Source organism: Electrona antarctica (assembly GCF_951216825.1).
Source record: "Electrona antarctica genome assembly, chromosome: 22".
NCBI classification, from domain to species: Eukaryota; Metazoa; Chordata; class Actinopteri; order Myctophiformes; family Myctophidae; genus Electrona; species Electrona antarctica.
Window position 1 is genome coordinate 19,509,533 of NC_136805.1, and position 18,308 is coordinate 19,527,840.

Sequence of the window (18,308 nt, forward strand, 5' to 3'; positions counted from 1 at the left end):
GTTGGCGTCCTGAATGAAACCTGAGAGTTGCTTCAGGTATAGGATCAACGGAACTTCATGACACTCCAAGAGAAGCTTTTTCACAGCGCGACCGCGTTGGTCCATGTTGGAGTTTGTAATCAATAATCATTATCACTTATCAGTCAACACCTAAGTTCTGCGGTATCAATAGTTTTCTTCATCAATCAATGATATTCTTTGAATGATCAATTATGATGAATTCCTGTTCTGTTCTTTGTCTATATAGAAGTGTCTATTTGTACGTCTCTAAATGTTTTGATGAATTGAACATAGATTAAACTACTGCAACATGTCTGGTGCACTCTCTTCTAAAGCGCGTTTTGGATCCGCAACGGCGCATGGGGCGCAACCTGCGGCGCGCACAGTAAAGTAACCAACCAGACCAGCCTACTTTGAAATAGAGTGTAAGGTTAATATGCTATGCGTATACAGGTATGTTGAAGGCAAATGTAATGTTTGCTCGTGGTGGAAATGGGACTGACAATAATTGCCAGCGCAGCGCGCAATCCGCGCATGCACCACCAAGATACCGAATACTAAATCCAGTCCTGCGACTAAACCACCTGATGCTCAGCAGCGGGGAAAAGTGGAGGACAGCATCAGTGAGTATCGTGGGTGGGCTGTGCAGTGCACTGTGCAGTGATGTCCCGCGTGTGTCAATGCATAAGGCTATATCTGGCTTCAAGGTGCGTGGTATGATTATACAAGGAAAATGATATCTGCGATTACAAATGTTTAACTGGTTGTCATCCGTTTCTTGGAACTGGAGACCTCTGCGTGTCAATTTCCCCACGTCCCCCTCTTCCTCATGTCTGCAGAATGTCTGGTTCTAAACGGGATCAGACATAAAACTACAGAAGGCGCTGCTAATCCATTCACAACTCAGCAGAAACTTAAACCTGATTCCTGGTTTTCAACGCTATGGACCAGAGCTACTTTTCAACCAACTTAGTCTATGCAGCAATAGCATAGCCTACTGGTGATAGACTTAGGACGGTAAACTCATTCAAGAGAGTAGAGATCAGATATTAAAATACACTGATCGTGTATAGCTTCTCAGAAGCCGCGACCCTCTTTCTCTCAACCTTGTGTCTTCATTGCAGTTACTTACTGGCTGTCCTGTCCTCTGGTGTTGTGATGTGACGACTTAGCTCTGGTCCATAGCTCCAATGCGCATTATGGACCAGAGCTAGTTACGACTGATGCGCAGAAATCCAATCCAGGTGGTACTGGTCCGAGTGGCGACGGCGTTGGCTCCCATTATTATATATATCTATGCCCATTATAACAATGGAATGCGGAAGTGCTCAGTCTATCTCAATGGGATAGTTTCAATGTTTGGAACTATATAGCCCATAGGCACCCGCTTTGCGGCGATATCAAAGCGTGTCGCCACTCTTACTATTCCCACCATTCCACTGGTGTATCATGTACAATTGTGAGTGTCTTGTAAGCCCGTGCGGGCTCGGCATCTTATGATGTAGGACACTTTAATAAAAACGCTATCGGTACACACACATATTGATAACTACTGGGATCCAATTTTGTGCCCACCAGATGTCGCCTTTACAAGTCACAGCATTTGATGGGAAAGTATTTTTGATAGAACGCTCACTCATTGTTTTGTGACAAATTAGACGCCGTCGCCAACATTATAGAATATAGTCAGATCACATAATCATACAATGTGCCAAGTGCTAATAGTTTAGCTCTGGCGCAGCTTTTTAATTAAATGATTAATCTCTCAAATAGGATCCAACTTTGTTACAAGATTATTTTCTTCTGTTAAGTTTCGGTAAAGCAGTTAATTTCTTTAAAATGTATAGATAGTGTTTTTGAGAGTACAGAATTGAACTACGACCTACAAATAGAATTACAAAAGTTTATTTTCTCTTCACAAAGACATACAAAATTAAGGACAGCACTTAAATGCAAATGTATATTTTGTTCTTAAAGAATGTGCAAAATATGTAGCCTACTTTTCAGAATGAAAAAAAAAAAGCTGTGGATCCAATACAATCATCTAAGCTCTCAACGATCAAGTTGTGAGCTTGCCTTGTAGCCATTTTGTTAACTTGTGTGACACTGTACTATGACAAAATAGTGCGATTACCCATTCTTGAGAATTGGGACATACCTGTATATGTCCTACCAAAATATTTCGAATTACTACTTATTAACACCAATTCTGTAAGATGTCAACACCGTCAGCTATGCCATCTTATTAAAAACGGTGGGAGGTTGCCATTAGATGGTTCGTTAACACTTTCATCTTCTAAAATATTTCCTGGCCTTTTTTTTTTAAAGGTGTAGTGAAATGAAAAATACGTTTTTCACACTTTGACCATATCCGTGGTCATCATATGGGCATACCTAACAATGGATGCCAAAAAAAAATGGGCAAATTCTCATGTGTGTTTTTATATCAAAAGTCCATAAAATATATTTTTTATTACTTCCTGAAAAGGAAAATGTGCTGCGTGATGACGTGTCGAGGCCCACATCGATAAAAGCCAATAAAAATGAAGCTCACCCGTTTAATTCCCATATGTGCCATCTATCTGATTTGTAAACAAACACACAGCATGCTGCTGCGTATAGCATAGCTACCGTCCCTAGCTACCGTCCCATCGCCTGAAGGGATGCGACGCGACGCTCTGATTGGTTCAGAAACTTCAGACCGGTGTTTCAACTTGAAACTTCAAAATAAAATGTCCACCATTTCCGTTACACTGCACCTTTAAAATGTCACAATTCTCGGAAATATTTTCTCGGAAAAGGTTTCTGACAGGCAATATAATTAGTTAAAATGTAATTGGCTGGTTTCATTAGTCCATGTCATCAGAAGCAGATTCTTAATTAGTGGCATCAATCCACTCAGTGCCTTCACTGTCCTCATCTGCCTCAATCTCCTCATTGGAGTCTTCACTGTCATCTTCCTTAATCTCTTCAATGTTTTCCGCTCCTACACTCTCTTCCTCGTCCTCTCTTGTGCTGCTCTCTTCATCATCATCCTCCACATCTTCCACCAATGACCTAATCAGAGAGCGCCTAGAGGCCACAGAGGCGTTCACTCCAGAGCTCATCCTGGACCTTGAGCCGAGTGGGGCGGATCTGAGTGGAGTGGAACAGGAAGCTCCCAGTTCTGGAGCAAACGATTCATCCAACGGGCCAATAACGGGCTGGTGGATGTGGTCATCTTCCTCCTCTTCACTGTCGTCACTGTAAATCACAGCTGCCTTCGTTATAAACGAGTCTGCAGATTGATCCGTCTCAGAGACACAGGAGCCATTGACACTCACATGCCCTCTTCCCACCGATGACCTAATCAGAGAGCGCCTAGAGGCCACAGAGGCGTTTCCTCCACAGCTCATCCTGGACCTTGAGCCGAGTGGGGCGGATCTGAGTGGAGTGGAACTGGAAGGCGAAGCTACCAGTTCTGGAGTAAACGATTCATCCATCGGGCCAATAATGGGCTGGTGGATAAGGTCATCTTCCTCCTCTTCGCTGTCTATCACAGCTGCCTTCTTCTTGGTCTTTATAAACGAGACTGCAGATTGATCCATCTCAGAGACACGGGAGCCATTGACACTCACATGCCCTCTTCCCACATTGAGTGACTTATCCACATCGAAACTGCCCTCTAACTGAAGACGGGAGAGCAACTTCCTCTCCTGGGCTTCAACTTTCTCTTCGTCCAGGTCTAAACCCTCGAACATGTCGCCATCGCTGTCCTCCAGCTGAAGGACGAAGTCACCATGTTGGGGGGACTCATTGTATGAGTTCATTTCACTGTCTTCATTCATACTCAACACTGCAGACAACTGCAGGACAGACAGTCTTTTATTCTTCAGAGAGATGCCAGTGTCCTTAGTTATTGACAAGTCCATGACCTCACTAATGGCGGCATCGCTTTCCTCTAACCCACTTGGAACCCCATTGAAAGACACATCCCTGGCTGAAGCACCGCCAAGGCTGGCATCCTTCATTGAAGTGTCCATGACCTCACTAAAGGGCGCATCCTGTGCCTTGACCCCACACAGAACTCCATTCAAGGACGCATCTCTGGGTGAGTCATGTTTCTCTTCAGCCTGGTTCTCCGCAACACTATATTCCAAAGTGATGTTGACCATCTGCACGCTTAGATTTTGACTGCTGTCATGGTGCTCCCCCGCAGGACCAGACTGAAATGCCACATCTCTCAGTGATGGTTTGCCTTCTTCCACCGATCCAACAGCCTGATTCTCTTCAACACTTGCATCCATACTGTCATCGATCGTCTGTATACTCTCACTTTGTGCACCATCTTGTTGCTCTTCGAAAGCTCCAGACTGGTCGAGGTCCACTACCACAACAGGCGAGTATCCAAGTTCATCATCATAATTATAGAGGGCGGAGGGCGGGGGCTTTGCAATCTCTCGTTCATTTAACTTTGCCGCTCCATTCTGAACCATTTGTCTCAGCCAGGTGCTTGCACCCATGCTATCCGCCAGCTGAGCTTGCAGCCCAGACTCGACCCTCATAAGTTCCTGTGCCTTCTGGACCCTTGTCTCGATGTAGCGCTGAGCCTGTTCATCCTCAGGGTCCTCGTCATCGCAGTTGGCCACCTCAAGAAAAATAAGGTTTATTGTCAGTACCTTTACAGGTTCAAGCAGTGCAACTGCAAGTGTGGATGTCCGCTAAACATCCCTAACAAATTAGGGATGCACCGAATGGGAAATTCTTGGCCGAAACAGAATATAGGAAACAGTTGGTCGAAAACAGAGAGATAATATATATATATATATCTCTACCGAACCCAGAATATGCATTTTTGCCACTATTCCACCGAATAGTATTCAGTGCATCCCTACATAACAGAATAGGAGTGTAAAAGTGTCAAATGATTAATAATTAAATATTAACGATTAATCAATCGATTGGGGGGTGTCTTTAAGCTTCAATTGCGGAAAATATTTTTGTATTCTGTTATCCATCCACATCGCCTCAATCAGGTTAATAACAGATACAATTACCAATAGTGCAGTGCTTTTCAACCCTTTTCATATCACAGTAAATGAAACAATTGTCAACCTTTTTCCATGTCAAGGACCCCCAGAAACATCAATAACTACCTGCGAGAACATGAGATCGTGGTCAGTGATGCCAAACATCTCCATGGAGTGCAGGTGAGCTATGTGCTCATCCAGCTCGGGGTCCGTCATGCGGTGCCTGGAGTGGAGGGCCTGCAGCTGAATCTGGGTGTTGGAGGACCGTGTCTCCTCCAGGCTGAAGAGCTCCTTCAGTTCCTGCTTGCTGAAGTACCTGTGAAGATAAATGTATGCAGTCTTATCTTACTGTGTCATTAAAATGAAATTGTTCACACTCTGGACTCTGTTAAGTCATATATTCCAATAGGAACGGGAGGAACTAAGTCTAAGTAAACTTTGGCCGGTCTCGATTCTAGTTCCACGCGTCGTTGGCTCCCTTGCAATGTTGTACTGGCAATTGTAGTGAGCAAGGAAGGTGTTCGTGTGAGTAATGTGTGATTGATGCACACAATAGGGTGTAAATGCAGATGGGAAGTACCATAGATGGAAATAAGATAGCATTTGTTGTGTATTGTCATGTATGACAGTGTTTGTAGCAAAGAGTAAGAAAGGCTAAATAGTGAAATGAAATTACATCCAGGATATGACAGTATGTAGTATGAACATGAACAGTGAAACGGTAATGAGTAATTTTATGTTGAATCACTATACGGTAGTGTACTGTATTTAACTGTACCGTACCATAATGCACTGTACCATACTGTACTATGCAGTAGCACACTGTATTGTAGTGTACCGTACCATATGCTGTACTTTACTGTAATGTACCGTACCATACTGTGCTGTGTTGTGTTGTACTGTACCATACTCGTACGGTACCATACTGTACAGTACAGTATGGTACCGTACGAGTATGGTACATTCCAGTACAGTACAGTTCAGTATGAAAAGGTACTGTGCCATACTGTACTGTGGCATACTGTACCATATTGTACTGTGCTCGTCTGTTCTGTACTGTACTGAACCGTACTGTACTGTGCACACACTGCAGCCTGGCGTGTGTGTGTGTGTGTGTTCCAATCTGTGTTGGGGAGAAAGAGAAAAAGGGGGAGGGAAGTGGTGATGATTATGACAGTCACCACTTCAGTAAGTAGGCCACTTCCTGGATTGTGAAATAAGGCAATGTATGCTTACTGGACAAAATGTGAAGATGTTGCGGGCAGACTACTTATCAATGGTGGTGGAAAGTGTGGAGGCATTTGAACGTGCGTGGGCTGAGAAAAGAGGTCCCATCCATGGAGTGGGGTGGAGTTTCAATTGTGTAGCAAGAGATTGGCACTATAATCAAATTGAATATAAAACGTATAATCTTATAGCCTACCTGAAAGGGTTCTTCTTGTCACCTGTGGTCTGTCTGATCAGGGAGTCTTTGAAGACCTGACGCCTGTAGATCTTCTCCTCCACTGTGCCACAGGTGATGAGCCGGTAGATAACCACATTTTGCTTTTGCCCAATGCGGTACGCGCGATCCACGGCCTGGGCGTCGGTGGCAGGGTTCCAGCTGGGGTCATAAATCACCACGCGGTTGGCAGCGGTCAGCGTGATGCCGACGCCGCCCACTTGGGTGGTCAGCAGGAAGACGGAGTAGCGTCCGTCTTTCTGGAACCTCTGGATGAGCCTCTCCCTCTCAGCCATCTTGGTGATCGTGCCATCCAGCCTCATAACCTTACAACCAATACAATTAGTTTAATCATTCTGTAGGCTACATACACAACCTCACAGCATCGCAAAGTATTGTGCGCTTTTAGAACTAAAAATCACACCCGTGTGAAGTGAGGGGCACTCTTATCATACATTCATTGTCAACGGGAATTGAATCTTTGCGCAGGACAACAATAGCCGATTTGCTCATCTACATATGACGTAAATTCTCCATTCATTGTCAATGGGAATATTAATGTTTGTGTAAAACAAAAATCTACATTATAGCTGAATATAGGAGGGGCTAATCTCAATGGCACAAAATCTTTGCAAATTGGTACCCATGGCCAAATGCATATCAGTTCTCGACATGAAAATGTTTGAGAACCACTGAATTAGAGTACCAAGAAAACTAGGCTAGACATGAAATCTATGGTGAACAAACAGCATACCCAGTACTCAACATAAACATCACTGTTATTTATCAATAATCATGTGATTTTTGGTGCATTGGATATGGTCCAGTTTGTAATTTGTTTTTACATTATCGTTACAACACAATATTATCACTACAATACAGATGGATGTATTTGGGCAAATATAATCAATCATATTTGATTTAATCGATATAGGCCAGCAAAAAAAACAAAAACAAAATAGTGCACACCTTGAATCCCCTGTTAGTAAGGACTCGCTGGAGAATGTCCAGCACCTTCCGGAAACGTGCAAAGACGAGGGTCCGGTGACCTTCTTCCCTGAGCCTCTGGAGGAGCTGGAGGAGGAACATCATCTTCCCAGACTCAGAGATAAGAGTTTCGTCCGAGATGCCCTCAATGCTGCTTCCTCCAGTTTCCTGCTGGTAGGGTCGTCAGACTCGTCACCATCATGACATTCAGTTGACTATTCAATTGTGATTTTAGCATTGAAACTTAACATTTCCATTTGCTTTGTAAACAAAAGATTGCACAGGGAAGATGTAGTATGAAAATAACTTCAATACACAACAAAGCCCAATATGAAATGTACAAAGAAATGACCGACGATACAATAATCAAAAGAAATAATGTACTATGGAAAAAGATAACATTTTAAAGTTTTATCCGAAATGCACAACGAAGGGATGCCAGTTTGAAAATGGTTAAAAAGAGCGTGAACAAAGATGTTGAAATAATGATAGCAAATCCAGTATAACAATTAAATTCTAATGATTGTGCAAAACGTATAGCGACCTACCTGCTGGTCCACAGACAAGCATTCCTCCAGGCCCAGCTCAGCAACAGCTTTAGTAGAGAGCAACCTTGGGTGGTCACACACCTTCTTCAGGACAGTAAGTTCAGCCAGAGGTGACCTGTTAGTAGGGTTGTCGAGATTAGCCACTTAGTAAAAGCTATATACTTAGTTTGACCAATGTCCCCCAAGGGATGGTGTCAACTGTGACACCATAAAAGTACTAAAGTAGCATAAAGATGTGTGTGTTGACAGGTCTACCTGGTTGTTGTGAGCAGCTCTTTGATGTGGTCAAGGGATAAAAACTGGTTGTAGATGTCTTCCTGTATCTTGCTCAGGTATGTCCACACAACAAGGTCATTCTTTCTCGTCAATTTAGGCATGACTGCCGTGCCTGATTTGGTTTCATCATTTGTGGTTTGGCCGTTGTTGGGGTCTATGTGTTCTTCTCCATTCATGTCTTCTTTAGCGGCCTGTTTCTTCTGGACCTCTGCTTTGGTCCTCCTTAGAAAATATGGTCTGATGGTCGCCATGAGGTTCTCAGACATTTTACCTCCCAGGGCTTTCTCTCCTGGAGTGGCATCCTTCTCCCTGGCCTTGGTGATGGGGTTCTCGTACTCTGATTTGAAGGTTTTTGCCGTGCCAAGGAGAGAGCCCTGTAAGGCAAAATCAAACAGAGCCCATAACTCTCGCAGGTTGTTCTGCACAGGGGTTCCTGTGAGCAGAATGCGGTTTTTCGCCGGTACAGCATGGGCACTTTTGGCGGTTTTTGTCGAGGAGCACTTTATCTTATGTGCCTCATCCAGGATCATGTAGTCCCACTTGAACTCCCGGCCGTAGTGAGATGCCAGCTGCTCCCAGTTGTTTATCAGCATATTGTACGTGGTGATGATCACGCCGTCACGTCTCTGGACCTTCTCCAAATTCCTGTTTCGCTCCACTTTGCTAGTGCCATGGAACTCCTTCACTCTCATTCCAGGGGTCCACTTGTTGAACTCCTTTGTCCAATTGGTGATCAGGGAAGTGGGCATGACGAGGAGGGTATGTTTGACATGCCCAGCATCATACATGCCCGATAAGAATGAGATGATCTGGATGTATGGGTGAAAGATTAAAGATTTCAGTAATTGAATAATCAGTTTAGTGATGTATCATGTCAACATTTCTGGTAGGCCTATGTAAACAGACTAGGCAACAGCATTGGTGAGTTGAAAAACCTATGGTGAAAAACTAGAATTTGACTAATACTAAGTGGCATGGTCATCGGAAAAAAATGCAGCGCTAAACTTTGGCCGTTCCCTGCAGCACAGGATATACGGATAAACTGAACCAATATATGGAGGGTTTTTGCCAGGAAAACACATTCAAGGGGTTCAGATAACTTGAGCATTTTGAGTTATCAGCATATTAGTATTCAAAATGAAATGCATAGATGAATTGATTGAATAATAAAAGATTATATCGAGAGATTAATCAACGAAAATAATCATTCGTTGCAGCCGTACCTGGATGGTTTTGCCGAGACCCATGTCATCTGCCAGGATACCGCCTTTATGCCCATCCTGGTACAGACCATAGAGGAATGATACACCATCTCTCTGATAGTCGTACAGTTTGTCATGCAGGCCTTTGAACAGTGAAAGGCCATTGATTGTCACAAACTCTTCATCTTCACTATCATCCGCTTGTTCTGCCAGGATGTCCTCTATTCTATTCATTCTCCCCTTGAGTTTCTCACTGGGAAGGATTTTGTAGGCCTTCTTGAACTCCTCCAGGCATTTGGACATATCTCCCACTTTGGCAGCGGCTTTCCCTTCCTTCATATACCTGGAAAATCAAAGCATTACAGTTATGTATTCACCAGCGTGTTGCATGACTCAGTGGTTCCCATCACATACAACACACATACCCAAAATAGCTACTGTATTATGTTATAGGGTAATTGATTCTATATGACAAGTTGGACTGATATCACATTTTAGAATATATTATACAGGCAGACAGTGGATAAATGCAAGTCATGATTTGTGCAACCCATTTAAATCAACGCAACCCAACTCTAGATAAGATGAATGGGTGGACTACCTCAAACAGACACTGCCACATTCCCCCTTAGTCCCCATAGAGGGCACCCCAGGATGAGAAACACTGAAACCTTAGGAGGACAGTGTGGCCCCTATCTGCCAACTCCCTCATTGTAAATTAACCTATTTAACCCATTTTGACCTGAGATCGGATTCTAAAAATGTCTTCTACATCCTGACAGTTTTCTGAAAAAGCTATGTTTCTATGTCAGTCGTTCTTCGATTTTTCAAAAATAGCAGACCTACGAGCTTAGCGGATATTAGCCTTTTACTTTGACAAAATCTGTAATTTTGTATTGGCAATTATGCAGTTGATGCGTCCCGATTTTTTAACACTTTCAACCTGACGTGCCTGAATTTGGGCACGTTATAGGGCAGGCAAACATTTCCATTTTTTCAAAAGCTTTCTAAAATAGCAGATACAAGCTCAGAATGCATCACAACACGTAAGCTTGTATATAAACTATTTTTCAAAAATCAAAAGGATTGGGTGGTTAAATAAAGTTGTTCATTTATATTATTTGTTAACCGTTTTCAAGTATGGACAACTATTTATGGGTCAGGCATTTATTTCTAGATCAGAAATCATTGGAAATTGATTTCATAGCTACCGATGATAGGCCTCCGTTTTCTCATCAAAGTCCAAAGTCAATGACCTGTCAAAAACAAAGAGAAGAAAAACACTACAATGTCAGTAATACAGTTGAACACAAAGAACCATCTGATTCTGAATACTGTGCTGCATCCCTGATATTTTCTTTCAAGTCTTTTCAAGGCTGTAAAGAAGGTAAAAACATTTTTTTTTTTTTTTAAATCAGCCAAACTTCAGAGGGAATTCACTTAAGTCAATGAGATGTGGAAAAAGTGACAGTGTTTGAATGATTGAGACCAATGTAAAATAATTCCAGGAAAATATCACCAGACGTCTAGTTTTTCACTGTGCACACTATATCATTTCATTGAGACATCTAAAAAACACAGATTACGTTTCTAACTGTGCATTAAGTATAGTCGATACTCGATGACAGCCCATATACTACCCAGTCAGCCCATAGACACCTGATAAAAATAAATTGTATATAGTATAGTGGCATATGAAAAGGTAAGATCACAATACTACGTGTGAAGTATTTTATTTTCCTGAACTTGAAGGTCACAATCATTAAGAAACATTGTTCACTCACAACATTGCCCACATGGCACTCATTGACTTCAATGCATTCCATCAAGCTCCACTTTGCCACCCGCTGCATCGATGGTGCAGCTATGGCATACTTCTGTACATAACCTTGCTACTGATGAGCCGGTTGCCTCTGGAGTCAGTGCGAGTGTGTGAACAATATCAATGTAAGTAGCACACGTTAAGTGGTTTTAATAATGGTAGCTCCATTAGCTCAATTCAGTCAGACAACTCTTAGAATTAATTTAGCATATATTGTATTGAGCAAAGTTGAGCATAGATATATGGAGCATAGATTGGCGTCAGGCTCTGTCCCCATTCATTCCCTGTATATGAATATACATTTTGATGATATAAGCCAAATAGAATGACGCTACAGGGAATGAATTAAGACCCCCATGCCAGGGGACCTAGAAACAGAGCCTACAGGTGGATGCTGGGGAGGCAGTGGGATTTGCAAAGCAACTTCATGAGCAGCACAGCAGATAGGCAGCGAGCGGAGGCGCAGCAGCAGCGACCGCACAGCAGGAGAGAGAAGCCAGGAATGACAGAGCGGCAGTTTAAATGAGCCACCCTGATCAGGTAGAGAGTGCACGTGACTAGTCACCTGATCAGGTACTAGGTAGGCACGTTCACAAGTGGTCTGCCTGAACTAGCTACAGAGGCTTCGCATCATCAATGGTAAAAATGTCAGCACTCGTGCAGGAAACCGGGTTCAAATCCAGGTCAGAAAGTTACATAGTGCAGCTTTAAGTGGTTAAATTATTCAGTACTTACTTCTCCAGTTTGGTAGAAATGCCATTGATGTATGGATCCATCTCGCTGTCCGCTGTTCTATGCATCTCGTCTTCTTTCTGTAAACCCAGAGGAGGCAATAGCTCTACAGTTACTTTATGATGTGTGTTTACAACACTTCACAGGACTACTTTGAACTCCACTGCCCTCCTGTGGGCGGGCAGGGTTAACATTCTAGGTTCACTTCACATTATTACACTTCCCCACAGTGTTCAGTGAACAAACAAAGTTGGTCTTGGAATGAGAGTGAGGGGAAATAAGTACAATGCATGAAACAACCTCTAGTCTACAGGCTCTACAGCAGCACCTTAGAGATACTAGGACAGATCCAAGATGGCGGAAGGATTCCGACACAATGGATTAAAACAATTATATTGAAAACTACGGACCTTAGGGTTTCAAACCTAAGTTTCAAACGCTTTCCGAACAAAACCCTATAGGGGGGCAGCAGGGTATGAGGGTAAGCACCTTAGATTTTGCATTTCTACATGCTCAGAGCTATTCTGAGGCAGGGGATGCACTAGCCCCATGTGTGCCCTCTCCCTACGCTCATTCTGTAGCTCCGAGATGAGGTCACACACAGGGCCCCTCCCACCCTGTTCAGAAACGGCGCATGTTTCCACAAGGAACGATTCTTACCCTTTTCTAAACAATGAATCCAAAACGTGAAGGGGCAGAAGAGGTTTACACTAATTCAAATTTAGCAACGTCCAAGAAAATCCGAGTTTAAAACAGTTACGAGCGTTACAGCGGTTGGTTTAGTCAGCCGTTTCCAGTCGTGCGTGTGCGCGTGCATGTCGAGTGAACTGAAGTCAGTTGGAAATTTTCGACCAGGGGAGGCGCTAAAGCTTTTCAACTTCCTTGAAAACATGGAAACGGCTGACTAAACCAACCGCTGTAACGCTCGTAACCGTTTAAACTCGGATTTTCTTGGACGTTGCTAAATTTGAATTAGTGTAAACCTCTTCTGCCCCTTCACGTTTAGGATTCATTGTTTAGAAAAGGGTAAGAATCGTTCCTTGTGGAAACATGCGCAGTTTCTGAACGGGGTGGGAGGGGCCCTGTGTGTGACCTCATCTCGTAGCGTAGGGAGAGGGCACATATGGGGCTACTCATCTCGGAGCTACAGAATGAGTGTAGGGAGAGGGCACATATGGGGCTACTCATCTCGGAGCTACAGAATGAGCGTAGGGAGAGGGCACATATGGGGATACTCATCTCGGAGCTACAGAATGAGCGTAGGGAGAGGGCACATATGGGGCTACTCATCTCGGAGCTACAGAATGAGCGTAGGGAGAGGGCACATATGGGGCTACTCATCTCGGAGCTACAGAATGAGCGTAGGGAGAGGGCACATATGGGAATACGAGACGGCTCGCCCCTTTTCCAACTCGCCCAAAGCGGCGAAGATCGGTCGCCCAAACGGGAAGAGCGGTCGTCCCAACGGACCGAGAATTTAAAACCTTAGAAGTTAGAATTATTACCCCCTTTTAGACTTATAGCATAATGTACAGATAATAGCCTACTACTATACTATACTATACATACTATACTATATTATATATTATACATGTGTACTATAAAGTGCTATGACTATTCGAAATTCTGTGGCGAGCGGTCTTCACTTTTCGAAATTCTGTGGCGAGCCGTCTTCACTTTTCGCGGGGGCGAGATGGAAAAGGGGCGAGATGACCTGGTACCACATATGGGGCTAGGGATGCACCGGTGCAGCCTCTCACTACCATGGGGCGACTGCCCTAAAAAAATCTCGTAAATTGAAATGGTCAGAATCGATCGATATCGACAAAACCGGTAAACAGTTGTGGAATATGTCTCGCTGAACAAATGGGGGTCGTGCGAAAACACCCTGACAACATGTTAGAGAACCACTGGTTTCATATAATAAGCAGTACAATACATAGCCCCAGTGTGTTCTCACTACGCACAGAATGGAACACACAACTACACTAGCCCCAGTATGTTCCCTCAGCACTACGCTCATTCCACATATGGGGCTAAAAACTACAAATGAGTTGCAATAGTTGGTTCAACTTTAAACTCCTCTGGATTGTGTCGAACATGGGCATAATTACAGAGAATAACGTGACAAATTCTAGCAATTATGACAAATAAACCCAATACGACAAACGACAAAACAAACAGGCTTACCTTAAACCTACGACGAAAAGCACACCGGAGGAGATGCTGAGAAGACGAAATCTGACGAATTGATTCTCAGTAGTGTCTGTTGTTTGGCGCAGTATTAACGATAGAAAAGAAATAAAGAATCATCGAGATGAGAGTTTTTTGCTGTTTTGCTTTGCAATGCTGAGCTCCAACTAGTAACTACATACACTTCCGCAAGAAAGCGACTGCGAGCAGGTCAGCTATGGTCAGCAGCCGTTTATTCCCGCCGTGTGACGCATTACGGATATTTACCGGTTGTTGTTCAATCAGCGGTAAGGAAAAGGCGCGGTGGGCGGGATCAGTAACGCAGAACCAATGGGAACATTCCTCCCGCATTCATTATAACTTTGGACTGAACATCCTCTTTTTGTAATGTTAGATACTGCCATCTTCTGGTAAAAAAGGGAAGACACCACAAGAATGAACTGCTCCTCTGACAGAGCTATATCTTGTGCCACCCCTAAACTTAATTCATTATTTGCCATTCTCCACCACTCCTACAACTGGCTTTGTTAGTGCAGAAAAAATGAGCATGGTTGCTATGTTCACCCTGTTCACCCGGGTGTGATTTCATTATTGAGTGGTGTAAACCACTCCTACAACTGGCTTTGTTAGTCTGTGCAGAAAAAATGAGCATGGTTGCTATGTTCACCCTGTTCACCCGGGTGTGATTTCATTACGTCAGACATGATTTCATTACGTCAGACAGGCTATATAAGACCTTACACCACTCAGTTCACACGGGTGTGATTTTTTACTATTTTAAAACATTTAAAAATGGTACAAAATAGCTGATCTACAAGCTCACAACGTGTCGATGTAGATTGGCTAGTAGTAGAATCAGAATCAGAATATCTTTATTGTCATTGTACAAGACAACGAAATTAATTTGCAATCCAGCCCAAGTGCATTTAAAAAGACATAATACTATAAAACATACATTAAGACATATTGCACAGTAAGTCCCTTTAGTTTCCTTAAGGATGCTGTTGGCTCTTCTGTTACAGTCAGTGTCTCTTGTAGAGGTGCTCCAGAGATGGAAGAGGACATGCCATGATCCTCTGGGCCGTGTTTATGACCCCCTGAAGTGACTTTCTTTCTGCCACCGTGCAGCTGAAAAACCGTGCAGCTGGAGAGATACAAAACTGACTCGATGGAACAGCGTCATCCGCAAACTTGATGATGGCATTACTCGGAGTCAGATGGATGGGAGTACAGTCGTGGGTGTAGAGAGTGTAGAGTAGGGGGCTCAACAGACACAGCCCTTCAATATTGCTTATATCGGGTATGTATATTTTACTTAATAGTTCAGGTGAATAAAAATAAATGTACTTTAAAATAACAGAGTGAAATAGCCAGACCATGAATAAAACAACTAGGATGATAAAAGATAATAAACTCTGGTTTAATTGGTATTTTGAATAATGCCAGTGCACGCCAACTTTCACGCCTCTCAACAGAGTTTAAAGTGCAATTTGGTGTCACTGATACTAGTCAAGTCAAGTCAATTTTATTTATATAGCACATTTAAAAACAACAGCAGTTGACCCAAAGTGCTTTACAGAACAAATAGCAGATCTCAAGGGTGGGGCTAGCTTTAATGTGAAAAGGAAGAAAGAACTAAACATTAGGAAATGACTTTGACTTATTTGATGTGTTTTTCAGCTTTTCTGTCTTTTTTGTTGTTTTTCAGATAGCAGAGAGTGACAGGAAACAGGGAGAGAGACAGGGAATGACATGTTGCAAAAGTCGTCAGGCTCAGGAATCAAACCTGCGGCTCACTGTCAGGCTACATTAGTGCCTATACGTGTATATGTGGTAGGCACCTTAACCACTAGACCAAGTACACTCCAGGTCTTACAAGCACAGAGAGTAGAATGGCAGTTTTGATAATCCACAGAGATGCTCTGACCTCCAGAGGCAGCTGGCCAACAACTCACTCCATTCCCATTCCATCTCACAACCTGACAATCAAACAAACAACAAGTTCATTTAATCTTGCAATACAAGATTCATGTACCCACAAATCTACAGCGGTGGCCGAACAGTTTGCGGAGCGGTCTTGTTATCGGAAGGTCGCCAGTTCGAATCCCCGGACCGGCACGTTAAAATGACCACCGCTGAAGTGCCCTTGAGCAAGGCATTGAACCCCTACCATGAAATGTTCTATGAGCAGGGTCTGGCTGTAAACAAGCATCTCGAGCTTAGTCCATTCACCCTGGGTAAACAAAGAACTTTGCTTTGCTTTGCTTTGCTACATGTAGGCTACATGTAAATTTGTACGTACACAACACACATGCACACACTCTGCTTCAAACTCAGTTTCCCCATATGCCTTTTGATTCTTGCATATATTCTTAGAGAAAACCATATTCTATACTTGAAAATGCGCCATGAAGCCTTCATAATTAATTCTCACTATAGTGGATCCGCCATCCTCAGAGTGTACAAATTAAACAAAATGTAGGCGCCTGCGGTAAAGGCCATTTGGTTACATTTGTACACTCTGTGTTAAATTAGAAGAGACACAGACCCCACCATACAACATCCTTCTATATGGGTTGCTATCCAAAGTTGGCCATGTGTGCATGTATGTTTGCAACCATGGATCATACAAAGAACATACATAGAACATAGAGTACAGTACAGTCAAGCACACACACAACCCTTTGTCAGGCCCCAGAGTACATTGGCATGTCAGAGGGGCAGGAGGTGGGGCAACATATGTGTGTGTGTGTGTGTGTGTGTGTGTGTGTGTGTGTGTGTGTGTGTGTGTGTGTGTGTGTGTGTGTGCGTGCGTGCGTGCGTGCGTGCGTGCGTGCGTGCGTGCGTGCGTGCGTGCGTGCGTGCGTGCGTGCGTGCGTGCGTGCGTGCGTGTATCTTGCACTGTTGGGAGGTGGGGCTCTTATGAAGCGGGGCTTTAAGCCTGGCATGTGCCTATAATAAGAAATGTTTTCATCCCAGCATGTGTCTACTACAGCCCATCTATTGTTTACCCCTTATCCAAACCCAAATATATGAAACATACACATTCACACATCCACACACACCTGTCAGTAGACGTGCCCAGTCGGTAGGGATGCTGCAGATGGTCAAAATGACACACTGGCCCGACAAAGATAAATGGGTCATAGCAGCCATGGGAATTCTGCATTGTTTCCTTATTAGGTGTGATATGTCATGAGAGAGGGGGGGGGGGGGGGAGGTGTGGTCAAAGCACGGACCAGGGCTATTTAACACTGAGAGCTTTGCCACCCTGCAGCTTTAATAAAGACATTGAGACATTCACATTCTGTGGATTTATATCTTATTTCTTAGTCGTTGATCATGCCTCCTAACGAGCCAGAGATAGAGGAGACAGCACCAGCCACAGCTGTACCTCCATCCTCCACAGAGACAGCTGCACCACCGTCAGAGCCTGCAAAGGATCCTGCACCACCGTCAGAGCCTGCAAAGGATCCTGCACCACCATCAGAGCCTGCAGAAGATCCTGCCGCTGCACCACCTTCAGAGCCAGCGCAAGATCTCGCACCAGATTCTGAACCTTCTGTGGATCCTGCCACTGTACCACCATCAGAGCCAACAAAAGATCCTGCACCAGATTCTGATCCTGCTCCTGCCGCGGTTGGTACCACCCCTGAACCGCCAGCCCCGGTCCCTGAAACCCCTGTGTCACCTCCAGTGTCAGAGTCGCCCAGCTCAACCTTGGAGAGTCTTGTACCAGCCCCCGAAGGGCCAGATCCATCCCCTGCTCCGGGGCTGGGAACAGGTCCTGCACTACCTACAAAGGCACAACTGTCAGGGAAAACACAGGGAACAGGTCCTGCAGCTCCAGCTAAAGCTCCACCCAAAGATATTGCAGATCCATCCAAAGTCCCTAGTGCTGCCAAGTCACCTGGATCATCTAAGGCTCCATCTCCTTCCCCTCGAAAAGTTCTATCCCCTACCCCGCCAAAGGCCACAACTCCTGCCCCACTAAAGCCTACAACCCCTACCCCACCAAAGGCTGCTACCCCTTCCCCACCAAAGGCTGCGACCCCTTCCCCACCAAAGGCTGCGACTCCTAACCCTCCAAAGGCTGCG

The 18,308-nt window shown here is 44.1% G+C and overlaps 1 protein-coding gene across 1 annotated transcript; it reads right to left on the bottom strand.

The window, feature by feature from the left end:
• Positions 1-1,889: 1,889 nt before the first annotated feature.
• LOC306915688 (DNA excision repair protein ERCC-6-like) lies at positions 1,890-14,424 on the bottom strand. The gene is made up of 10 exons (XM_079493200.1): positions 14,208-14,424; positions 12,021-12,097; positions 10,675-10,719; positions 9,485-9,806; positions 8,241-9,070; positions 7,986-8,100; positions 7,420-7,608; positions 6,433-6,776; positions 5,136-5,325; positions 1,890-4,628 (listed from the first exon to the last, which is right to left on the bottom strand). The coding sequence occupies exons 2-10, from the start codon at positions 12,083-12,085 to the stop codon at positions 2,877-2,879; spliced, it is 3,852 nt and encodes a 1,283-aa protein (XP_079349326.1). The 5' UTR covers positions 12,086-12,097; positions 14,208-14,424; the 3' UTR covers positions 1,890-2,876.
• Between the last annotated feature and the right edge of the window lie 3,884 nt (positions 14,425-18,308).